This window comes from Chanodichthys erythropterus, chromosome 10, assembly GCF_024489055.1.
Source record: "Chanodichthys erythropterus isolate Z2021 chromosome 10, ASM2448905v1, whole genome shotgun sequence".
Taxonomy (NCBI): domain Eukaryota; kingdom Metazoa; phylum Chordata; class Actinopteri; order Cypriniformes; family Xenocyprididae; genus Chanodichthys; species Chanodichthys erythropterus.
In genome coordinates, this window is record NC_090230.1 from 10,704,745 (window position 1) to 10,716,594 (window position 11,850).

An 11,850-nucleotide genomic window follows, 5' to 3' on the forward strand; every position below is an offset into this window, starting at 1 on the left:
AGAAGTGATTGACTCCAGTAGAGGATCTTGACACAATAAAGCTCTTTAAAGTATCAAATGGGAAACCGTTCTTTTCAGCTGTGAACATATGATTATACCAGTAAATCTCAAACATCTTTCAAAAGCTATGTTATTGCATTTAATAATAATAATAATAATAAATAAATAAATAACCTGTTGAATTGAATACATCATATACTGTAATATTCCCAGTCCTCCAGTTTTCCTAAGGTTAAACCAGGTGGCTTTAATTTGTTTGCAGGCGAAGCTCAGTACAATGACGCCTTTACTGCTACAGTCAACCGCTGTCTTAAACTTGTCATTGAATTACAAATAAAGTATACGTTTGTCTTGCAGTTTAGCTTTATTTTTCACAACCCAACACAATTACATATTTCAGAAATTCAGCACCATCAAAAGACATAAAAACATAACCTCATCACACCACTATTCATCTACAGATATATGACCTATATTAAATTATGTGTACAAGCCTCATCTTCAGCATCCATACAGCTTGTTGATCCTCAGGATGTCGATGTTGGACAGTCCCTGCCTCTGTCCGATTTCCACCGTGGCATCAGGAATGGGAGTGATGGTTTCCAGCCCAGGCTGGATGGCGAAGGCTGTTCTTCCATAGTGCATGATGGAGCTGTAGTCGTATGGAGTGTTTTGGTTGTTGGTGTTCTGTTTCTCGAAGTTGTAGGACATGTCAGGAGACAAGTTCTCCCAGTTGATTTTGACGTACTTGTCACGATCGCTCCTGGTTTGCTCGTGGTAGAAGCCCAGGGCATGATTCAGCTCATGTTGAGCGATGCCAGTGTACACACAGCCTTGCCTGTTGAGGGAGACCACCTGTTTGCCACCAGTTCTACCTAGAGAAGAGTAGCACCTGAGAGGAGAAAGGAAATAAAGGGGTTAGATATCTGATTTAATGTTCTTGTTGTAAAAGAGAGTCCTGATTATTTTGTATAATTGTTCTGACCCATCTTTGTTCTCAATACTGATGTAGTCAGTCTGAGATGATCTGGCCACAAAGCGGATGCAGGTTTTGGCATGAAAGGCCGACATGGCGTTCGCAATCACAGATCTGTCATAATTGGCTGCAAACAAAAGGTTCCACAAGTTTAAAATGGCATCTAAATGAATGAATTGTGTTCAACGAATGAAGGAGATTCACGTACAGAATTCAGCGCTCACTATGTACGGGACCTCCACTACGTTGTTAGAGTTTTTCTTCCAGAAACAGTTGTTGTTCAAGCAGTAGAGAGCATTTCTGGTTTTGGGAAAGACCAGATCTCCTTCAATCAAGACTTCAGATGATCCTGCATTTAAAGAGACACATATTGATGAAATAACACAAAATATTTATAGGCCTCAATCACTGACCATTTACTGGCTTTATAGAAATCTACAAGGTGTCTGACCATTGTTGGTGTCCAAAATTCTTGTGGTGATGTCCAGAGTTTCAGGCTCTGATACAAATACGCCTTCAAACATCTGCTCCTGGTGGTAGAAATAGAGATGTTTTAAACAACTCATTTGAGGAGAGTTAATAATTTGAGAGAGAGACTAGATAGGATCTTACCATGAGAGGAGACGCCTGGGAGATGCCAAACAGCAGCAGCAGAATGGAGAGGGAGGCTCTTGTGTCCATGCTGTGTCCTCAGTGTGTAGAGATGTCAAGGATGCTCCTGTGCTGAGGTCTGATGTCTGCGAGCTGTTCTGTCTGGACTTTATATTCACCTGAGTAGGTGGCTCCACTGGGGGATTATGGGTAGGGTCTTAGTGTCCAGAGTCTAAAATGTGTGCCTAAAGGGAGGAAGCTCTGACCCCACCTGTTGGTCCTAATCTTTGCACAATCATAGAATATACCTCAGTTTGTTCATCTAATTCTCTGTAATGGACGTGCTTTAGCTTTTGGACTTCAACACATGCCCTAACACAGTAATATAGAGGGATGGTCCACAATACATTAAATGTGCTCTGTAGGTAGATTACCAGTGAATCCTTATTCATGAGAACATCTCAATGTACTGCAAAGATTAGAAAATGACTCCAAAAAATATTAGCAAGATGGACAACTGACTACTTAAATTAGCTTAGCTAAGCTGAAAGCTTTTGATTTAATGGAAAATCAGAAACAATTACTGTGTATTGCTAAAATATTATCAGGACAAATGTAATATTATATATATTTAGTATTTCATAGCACTACACAACTCTTTATTTGATACAATTGTTTTGTTATGAAGAAGCAACATGATTTCAAACAGTGACAACCCCACCTTTCTACTTAGTAAAGTTGTTTAATAGTTGAAGAAGAATGGCATCTACGCTAACATTAGTCTTTCTGTTTATCCCGAGGTTTACCGTAGTCCATTACCGTAGACCAGTGGTCACCAACCTTTTTAAGCCCAAGATCCCTGACCTCGACCTTTATGAAAGACAAGATCTACTTGATAGAAAAAGACAGCCCAGATTGTATTTAGTATTTTTTTCATGGCCAATTTAGATTCTGATTTATTTATTTATTTATTTTTACAAGCAAATTGGCCGATTCTTATACTGGTTGCAGATATTTATTATTATTATTATTATTACTATTACTATTACTATTACTATTATTATTATTATTATTATTATTATTATTATTATTATTATTATTATTATTATCAAAGATACATAGCCATTTCAAATTAGAGGGAACCACTGCTTTTTAATCACAATCTAAACAAAGATGCTATCACATTGTATGAGCAGTTGTTTTTTATTTGAATTAATTGAGATTTAATTTCAAGATTTAAAGCAAAAACAGAACGGTCTGACTTTATCTTTGTGAAATTATATGCTACACACAAAAAAGCTTGAAACAAAAACAGCAGACTGAATGAGACACAGATTCACTCTCTGACAGCAGGTGGCGCTTAAGGAGCAGCAGAGATACAGCGTTTCCTTGGTTACCGCTGTAAACAAAGCTGAACTGCGCTAATAATTAGCTACTTTATTCGGAGGTAAGAGGAAAGTAAAATACCATTGCCATCAAATTTTTTCTGAAGACAGTAATTCCTTTTACAGATGCATTCATATAACCCCTCACAACCAATTCCATATTTATATTTTCTTCCTATATTTCGAGCATCGTGAACAGTGAGCTGCTCTGTCTGCTACAGAATTGTCTCCTCTTTGCGTCCGTCTTCAGCGTCTCTGGCCTCTTGTTTACGGCCGTTTACAGACTCGGACATGATGTGGGCTATTTCCCTTTATCACTGTCCCCATAGCTCCCTAAAATAACAGAAAAATAAATACAAAAATACAGTACAGTACAGTACAGACTGGAGAAATGTAATGTATTTTTGTACTCATATTTCTGTTATTTTCGCGAGCTACTGGAACAGTGATAAAGATCGACCGGTCGATCGCACCGACGGGTTGGCGACCACTGCCGTAGACCATCTATTGTGAAGGCATCATCGACACGGCAGCCAGTGGCACAGCTCCTACACAAACCGTCTGTACCGCAGTGATGAATACGATCCTCAACTGGATGGAACTGAAATAAATAATTTGAATGTTGCAATCCTATCGGACTTATGATAGCAACCTGAATCGTAACAAAGCACTGTTTGCTAGAGGAGGACTGGCCCCCCGACTAAGCCTGGTTTCTCCCAAGGTTTTTTTTCTGCATTTTAACACCTATTTGCCACCTGATGTTACCTGTTGGAGTTTGGGTTCCTTGCCCCTATCGCCTTTGGCTTGCTTAGTTGGGGACACTTGACATTTGATATTCAACAGTGCTTTGATCTGCCTGCATTGACACTATTCTTTAAAAGCTGCTGTGCAGCCAAAATGATATACCAGTTATCAATGTAAAGCTGCTTTGACACAATCTGCATTGTAAAAAGCGCTACATAAATAAAGGTGACTTGACTTGAACTACGCATAGCAATGCTACTGCATTTTACACATTCAACTGTACACCATTTCTAGTTAAAGATGAGTCACATTTCATCTCTTTGTGATTTTAAGTTTTGATCGAAAAAGTTTCTAATTTGCTTTTATAGAAATTGTGTATTTTATTCTGAGGTTCAGATGTTATATTCAGTTTCTGCAATGAAGCAGAAAAAAAAATTGCTCTATAATTCGATCCTAACATCACAAGTAAGATGTTCTTAGTTTCATTTACAAAGAGATTCTGGGGGGAAAAAAAGAAAAAATTCTGGTAATTGCTCTTGCATTGTGTTATTTTCTTCATTTACACTGCCAGAGCGTTCCCACCTGATATGTAATGTACTTCACGTGTTTACACGTACATGAAATCCAATAGCAAATTATATAGTAGTTTATGCGTATTTGGCGTGCCGTCCAGGGAAGGGCGCTGAGTTTGGAATTTGGCCCAAACCCAGAGTACACCCCTTCCATGACTGGGATAGAAACCAGCCAAGAGCAAGGTGATGGGTTGAATGGAGGGATGCTGTGAAACGTGTCGCGGGATAGAGGTGAGAGACGGGCTTATATACAGGCTTCTCCTTGTGCTGATTGATTGATTACCCGAACGTGCTCCTCCCGAATTCTGTTAAATAATTTCACGAGTTCACTCTTACAAATAATCAGATAAAAAGTGAAAAGTATGCGTATTTGGCATGCTGTCTGAAGGGAGGGCTCGAAACTCAGAATTTAGCCTGAATCCAACATACTCCTTATATGCCTGGTTAATAGTAACCAGGTGATTGTGAGGAGACGGGGTGGTGTAGGGATGGAGAAAACTATCGAGGACCATAGATGAGTCAGCTATGTATATATATATATATATATATATATATATATATATATATATATATATAGGCCTCCCTCGTGCTGATTGGATAGGCAACATGAACATGTTCCCCCCAATCTTAAAGGGTTAGTTCACCCAAAAATGAAATTTGTTTCATTAATTACTCACCCTCATGCTGTTGCAAATCCGTGAGACCTTCATTCATCTTCGGAACACAAATTAAGATATTTTTGATGAATCCGAGAGGTATATGACTTGTCCATAGACAGCAATACAATCAACGCTTTCAAGGTCCAGAAAGGTACTAAAGGCATCGTTAAAACCGTCGACGTGACTGCAGTGGTTCAAACTTAATTTTATGAAGTGATTTTAACAAAACATCATATTGTGTATGCTGTATGGTATCATTAAACTGCTGGTTCAATTCTCCATGAAAGGCAAGTAGATCCCTGGTCTCTTGTTTGCAGCAATTGTTATTTTCTTTCTTGCACCTTTTTCCATCTGCAAGTCAAACTGTTGCACGATAACTAACTTCATCACTGCAACACACACCCCACACGGCATTGGCTCTGGCTCTTTTCACACTTATATTTTCCAAGATTTATCCCATTAATGTTACTAGGATCTTGTACAAGGACCACATTTCCCAGCATTCTGGCTCTGGCTTGCATTCACACAGAATGCTCTTATAATTTTCCGGAACCAAAGTCCATTGTGAACACAGCCCTTATTTTCACCAGAACTTCACAACATGTCTAGAACTGCATCTTTGGCTCACATTGTTCTTCAGGTGATCACACTTATTTCTCCTGTGGACTTTCTCAGTCTTTGGTGAATTTGAAAGTTGAATGTGTTGTACTAGAGGATGCAGAAGTGATTGACTCCAGTAGAGGATCTTGACACAATAAAGCTCTTTAAAGTATCAAATGGGAAACCGTTCTTTTCAGCTGTGAACATATGATTATACCAGTAAATCTCAAACATCTTTCAAAAGCTATGTTATTGCATTTAATAATAATAATAATAATAAAAATAAATAAATAAATAACCTGTTGAATTGAATACATCATATACTGTAATATTCCCAGTCCTCCAGTTTTCCTAAGGTTAAACCAGGTGGCTTTAATTTGTTTGCAGGCGAAGCTCAGTACAATGACGCCTTTACTGCTACAGTCAACCGCTGTCTTAAACTTGTCATTGAATTACAAATAAAGTATACGTTTGTCTTGCAGTTTAGCTTTATTTTTCACAACCCAACACAATTACATATTTCAGAAATTCAGCACCATCAAAAGACATAAAAACATAACCTCATCACACCACTATTCATCTACAGATATATGACCTATATTAAATTATGTGTACAAGCCTCATCTTCAGCATCCATACAGCTTGTTGATCCTCAGGATGTCGATGTTGGACAGTCCCTGCCTCTGTCCGATTTCCACCGTGGCATCAGGAATGGGAGTGATGGTTTCCAGCCCAGGCTGGATGGCGAAGGCTGTTCTTCCATAGTGCATGATGGAGCTGTAGTCGTATGGAGTGTTTTGGTTGTTGGTGTTCTGTTTCTCGAAGTTGTAGGACATGTCAGGAGACAAGTTCTCCCAGTTGATTTTGACGTACTTGTCACGATCGCTCCTGGTTTGCTCGTGGTAGAAGCCCAGGGCATGATTCAGCTCATGTTGAGCGATGCCAGTGTACACACAGCCTTGCCTGTTGAGGGAGACCACCTGTTTGCCACCAGTTCTACCTAGAGAAGAGTAGCACCTGAGAGGAGAAAGGAAATAAAGGGGTTAGATATCTGATTTAATGTTCTTGTTGTAAAAGAGAGTCCTGATTATTTTGTATAATTGTTCTGACCCATCTTTGTTCTCAATACTGATGTAGTCAGTCTGAGATGATCTGGCCACAAAGCGGATGCAGGTTTTGGCATGAAAGGCCGACATGGCGTTCGCAATCACAGATCTGTCATAATTGGCTGCAAACAAAAGGTTCCACAAGTTTAAAATGGCATCTAAATGAATGAATTGTGTTCAACGAATGAAGGAGATTCACGTACAGAATTCAGCGCTCACTATGTACGGGACCTCCACTACGTTGTTAGAGTTTTTCTTCCAGAAACAGTTGTTGTTCAAGCAGTAGAGAGCATTTCTGGTTTTGGGAAAGACCAGATCTCCTTCAATCAAGACTTCAGATGATCCTGCATTTAAAGAGACACATATTGATGAAATAACACAAAATATTTATAGGCCTCAATCACTGACCATTTACTGGCTTTATAGAAATCTACAAGGTGTCTGACCATTGTTGGTGTCCAAAATTCTTGTGGTGATGTCCAGAGTTTCAGGCTCTGATACAAATACGCCTTCAAACATCTGCTCCTGGTGGTAGAAATAGAGATGTTTTAAACAACTCATTTGAGGAGAGTTAATAATTTGAGAGAGAGACTAGATAGGATCTTACCATGAGAGGAGACGCCTGGGAGATGCCAAACAGCAGCAGCAGAATGGAGAGGGAGGCTCTTGTGTCCATGCTGTGTCCTCAGTGTGTAGAGATGTCAAGGATGCTCCTGTGCTGAGGTCTGATGTCTGCGAGCTGTTCTGTCTGGACTTTATATTCACCTGAGTAGGTGGCTCCACTGGGGGATTATGGGTAGGGTCTTAGTGTCCAGAGTCTAAAATGTGTGCCTAAAGGGAGGAAGCTCTGACCCCACCTGTTGGTCCTAATCTTTGCACAATCATAGAATATACCTCAGTTTGTTCATCTAATTCTCTGTAATGGACGTGCTTTAGCTTTTGGACTTCAACACATGCCCTAACACAGTAATATAGAGGGATGGTCCACAATACATTAAATGTGCTCTGTAGGTAGATTACCAGTGAATCCTTATTCATGAGAACATCTCAATGTACTGCAAAGATTAGAAAATGACTCCAAAAAATATTAGCAAGATGGACAACTGACTACTTAAATTAGCTTAGCTAAGCTGAAAGCTTTTGATTTAATGGAAAATCAGAAACAATTACTGTGTATTGCTAAAATATTATCAGGACAAATGTAATATTATATATATTTAGTATTTCATAGCACTACACAACTCTTTATTTGATACAATTGCTTTGTTATGAAGAAGCAACATGATTTCAAACAGTGACAACCCCACCTTTCTACTTAGTAAAGTTGTTTAATAGTTGAAGAAGAATGGCATCTACGCTAACATTAGTCTTTCTGTTTATCCCGAGGTTTACCGTAGTCCATTACCGTAGACCAGTGGTCACCAACCTTTTTAAGCCCAAGATCCCTGACCTCGACCTTTATGAAAGACAAGATCTACTTGATAGAAAAAGACAGCCCAGATTGTATTTAGTATTTTTTTCATGGCCAATTTAGATTCTGATTTATTTATTTATTTATTTTTACAAGCAAATTGGCCGATTCTTATACTGGTTGCAGATATTTATTATTATTATTATTATTACTATTACTATTACTATTATTATTATTATTATTATTATTATAAACAAAGATACATAGCCATTTCAAATTAGAGGGAACCACTGCTTTTTAATCACAATCTAAACAAAGATGCTATCACATTGTATGAGCAGTTGTTTTTTATTTGAATTAATTGAGATTTAATTTCAAGATTTAAAGCAAAAACAGAACGGTCTGACTTTATCTTTGTGAAATTATATGCTACACACAAAAAAAGCTTGAAACAAAAACAGCAGACTGAATGAGACACAGATTCACTCTCTGACAGCAGGTGGCGCTTAAGGAGCAGCAGAGATACAGCGTTTCCTTGGTTACCGCTGTAAACAAAGCTGAACTGCGCTAATAATTAGCTACTTTATTCGGAGGTAAGAGGAAAGTAAAATACCATTGCCATCGAATTTTTTCTGAAGACAGTAATTCCTTTTACAGATGCATTCATATAACCCCTCACAACCAATTCCATATTTATATTTTCTTCCTATATTTCGAGCATCGTGAACAGTGAGCTGCTCTGTCTGCTACAGAATTGTCTCCTCTTTGCGTCCGTCTTCAGCGTCTCTGGCCTCTTGTTTACGGCCGTTTACAGACTCGGACATGATGTGGGCTATTTCCCTTTATCACTGTCCCCGTAGCTCCCTAAAATAACAGAAAAATAAATACAAAAATACAGTACAGTACAGTACAGACTGGAGAAATGTAATGTATTTTTGTACTCATATTTCTGTTATTTTCGCGAGCTACTGGAACAGTGATAAAGATCGACCGGTCGATCGCAGCGACGGGTTGGCGACCACTGCCGTAGACCATCTATTGTGAAGGCATCATCGACACGGCAGCCAGTGGCACAGCTCCTACACAAACCGTCTGTACCGCAGTGATGAATACGATCCTCAACTGGATGGAACTGAAATAAATAATTTGAATGTTGCAATCCTATCGGACTTATGATAGCAACCTGAATCGTAACAAAGCACTGTTTGCCAGAGGAGGACTGGCCCCCGACTAAGCCTGGTTTCTCCCAAGGTTTTTTTTCTGCATTTTAACACCTATTTGCCACCTGATGTTACCTGTTGGAGTTTGGGTTCCTTGCCGCTATCGCCTTTGGCTTGCTTAGTTGGGGACACTTGACATTTGATATTCAACAGTGCTTTGATCTGCCTGCATTGACACTATTCTTTAAAAGCTGCTGTGCAGCCAAAATGATATACCAGTTATCAATGTAAAGCTGCTTTGACACAATCTGCATTGTAAAAAGCGCTACATAAATAAAGGTGACTTGACTTGAACTACGCATAGCAATGCTACTGCATTTTACACATTCAACTGTACACCATTTCTAGTTAAAGATGAGTCACATTTCATCTCTTTGTGATTTTAAGTTTTGATCGAAAAAGTTTCTAATTTGCTTTTATAGAAATTGTGTATTTTATTCTGAGGTTCAGATGTTATATTCAGTTTCTGCAATGAAGCAGAAAAAAAAATTGCTCTATAATTCGATCCTAACATCACAAGTAAGATGTTCTTAGTTTCATTTACAAAGAGATTCTGGGGGGAAAAAAAGAAAAAATTCTGGTAATTGCTCTTGCATTGTGTTATTTTCTTCATTTACACTGCCAGAGCGTTCCCACCTGATATGTAATGTACTTCACGTGTTTACACGTACATGAAATCCAATAGCAAATTATATAGTAGTTTATGCGTATTTGGCGTGCCGTCCAGGGAAGGGCGCTGAGTTTGGAATTTGGCCCAAACCCAGAGTACACCCCTTCCATGACTGGGATAGAAACCAGCCAAGAGCAAGGTGATGGGTTGAATGGAGGGATGCTGTGAAACGTGTCGCGGGATAGAGGTGAGAGACGGGCTTATATACAGGCTTCTCCTTGTGCTGATTGATTGATTACCCGAACGTGCTCCTCCCGAATTCTGTTAAATAAAACTTCATATGTTGAAAAGTTCTCCATTTAATTTTGTTATCCTCCCACAAACAGTAATTTCACGAGTTCACTCTTACAAATAATCAGATAAAAAGTGAAAAGTATGCGTATTTGGCATGCTGTCTGAAGGGAGGGCTCGAAACTCAGAATTTAGCCTGAATCCAACATACTCCTTATATGCCTGGTTAATAGTAACCAGGTGATTGTGAGGAGACGGGGTGGTGTAGGGATGGAGAAAACTATCGAGGACCATAGATGAGTCAGCTATGTATATATATATATATATATATATATATATATATATATATATATATATATATATATATATACATATAGGCCTCCCTCGTGCTGATTGGATAGGCAACATGAACATGTTCCCCCCAATCTTAAAGGGTTAGTTCACCCAAAAATGAAATTTGTTTCATTAATTACTCACCCTCATGCTGTTGCAAATCCGTGAGACCTTCATTCATCTTCGGAACACAAATTAAGATATTTTTGATGAATCCGAGAGGTATATGACTTGTCCATAGACAGCAATACAATCAACGCTTTCAAGGTCCAGAAAGGTACTAAAGGCATCGTTAAAACCGTCGACGTGACTGCAGTGGTTCAAACTTAATTTTATGAAGTGATTTTAACAAAACATCATATTGTGTATGCTGTATGGTATCATTAAACTGCTGGTTCAATTCTCCATGAAAGGCAAGTAGATCCCTGGTCTCTTGTTTGCAGCAATTGTTATTTTCTTTCTTGCACCTTTTTCCATCTGCAAGTCAAACTGTTGCACGATAACTAACTTCATCACTGCAACACACACCCCACACGGCATTGGCTCTGGCTCTTTTCACACTTATATTTTCCAAGATTTATCCCATTAATGTTACTAGGATCTTGTACAAGGACCACATTTCCCAGCAATCTGGCTCTGGCTTGCATTCACACAGAATGCTCTTATAATTTTCCGGAACCAAAGTCCATTGTGAACACAGCCCTTATTTTCACCAGAACTTCACAACATGTCTAGAACTGCATCTTTGGCTCACATTGTTCTTCAGGTGATCACACTTATTTCTCCTGTGGACTTTCTCAGTCTTTGGTGAATTTGAAAGTTGAATGTGTTGTACTAGAGGATGCAGAAGTGATTGACTCCAGTAGAGGATCTTGACACAATAAAGCTCTTTAAAGTATCAAATGGGAAACCGTTCTTTTCAGCTGTGAACATATGATTATACCAGTAAATCTCAAACATCTTTCAAAAGCTATGTTATTGCATTTAATAATAATAATAATAATAATAATAAATAAATAAATAACCTGTTGAATTGAATACATCATATACTGTAATATTCCCAGTCCTCCAGTTTTCCTAAGGTTAAACCAGGTGGCTTTAATTTGTTTGCAGGCGAAGCTCAGTACAATGACGCCTTTACTGCTACAGTCAACCGCTGTCTTAAACTTGTCATTGAATTACAAATAAAGTATACGTTTGTCTTGCAGTTTAGCTTTATTTTTCACAACCCAACACAATTACATATTTCAGAAATTCAGCACCATCAAAAGACATAAAAACATAACCTCATCACACCACTATTCATCTACAGATATATGACCTATATTAAATTATGTGTACAAGCCTCATCT

At 38.5% G+C, this 11,850-nt stretch overlaps 2 protein-coding genes across 2 annotated transcripts; both read right to left on the reverse strand.

Annotated features, from left to right (window-relative positions):
* Positions 1-501: 501 nt before the first annotated feature.
* LOC137029083 (hatching enzyme 1.2-like) lies at positions 502-1,657 on the reverse strand. Its single transcript, XM_067398599.1, has 5 exons — positions 1,589-1,657; positions 1,428-1,500; positions 1,185-1,325; positions 986-1,103; positions 502-892 (listed from the first exon to the last, which is right to left on the reverse strand). Exons 1-5 carry the CDS (start codon positions 1,655-1,657, stop codon positions 502-504), a joined length of 792 nt encoding a protein of 263 aa, XP_067254700.1.
* Positions 1,658-6,153: 4,496 nt separating this feature from the next.
* LOC137027670 (hatching enzyme 1.2-like) lies at positions 6,154-7,309 on the reverse strand. Its single transcript, XM_067395994.1, has 5 exons — positions 7,241-7,309; positions 7,080-7,152; positions 6,837-6,977; positions 6,638-6,755; positions 6,154-6,544 (listed from the first exon to the last, which is right to left on the reverse strand). Exons 1-5 carry the CDS (start codon positions 7,307-7,309, stop codon positions 6,154-6,156), a joined length of 792 nt encoding a protein of 263 aa, XP_067252095.1.
* Between the last annotated feature and the right edge of the window lie 4,541 nt (positions 7,310-11,850).

Coding starts and splice junctions, on each gene's coding strand:
- LOC137029083 (XM_067398599.1), bottom strand. CDS start 1,657: ATGGACACAAGAGCCTCCCTCTCCATTCTGCTGCTGCTGTTTGGCATC. Junction 1,501..1,588: donor CCCAGGCGTCTCCTCTCATG/GTAAGATCCTAT, acceptor CACCAGGAGCAG/ATGTTTGAAGGCGTATTTGT. Junction 1,326..1,427: donor AATTTTGGACACCAACAATG/GTCAGACACCTT, acceptor CTTTAAATGCAG/GATCATCTGAAGTCTTGATT.
- LOC137027670 (XM_067395994.1), bottom strand. CDS start 7,309: ATGGACACAAGAGCCTCCCTCTCCATTCTGCTGCTGCTGTTTGGCATC. Junction 7,153..7,240: donor CCCAGGCGTCTCCTCTCATG/GTAAGATCCTAT, acceptor CACCAGGAGCAG/ATGTTTGAAGGCGTATTTGT. Junction 6,978..7,079: donor AATTTTGGACACCAACAATG/GTCAGACACCTT, acceptor CTTTAAATGCAG/GATCATCTGAAGTCTTGATT.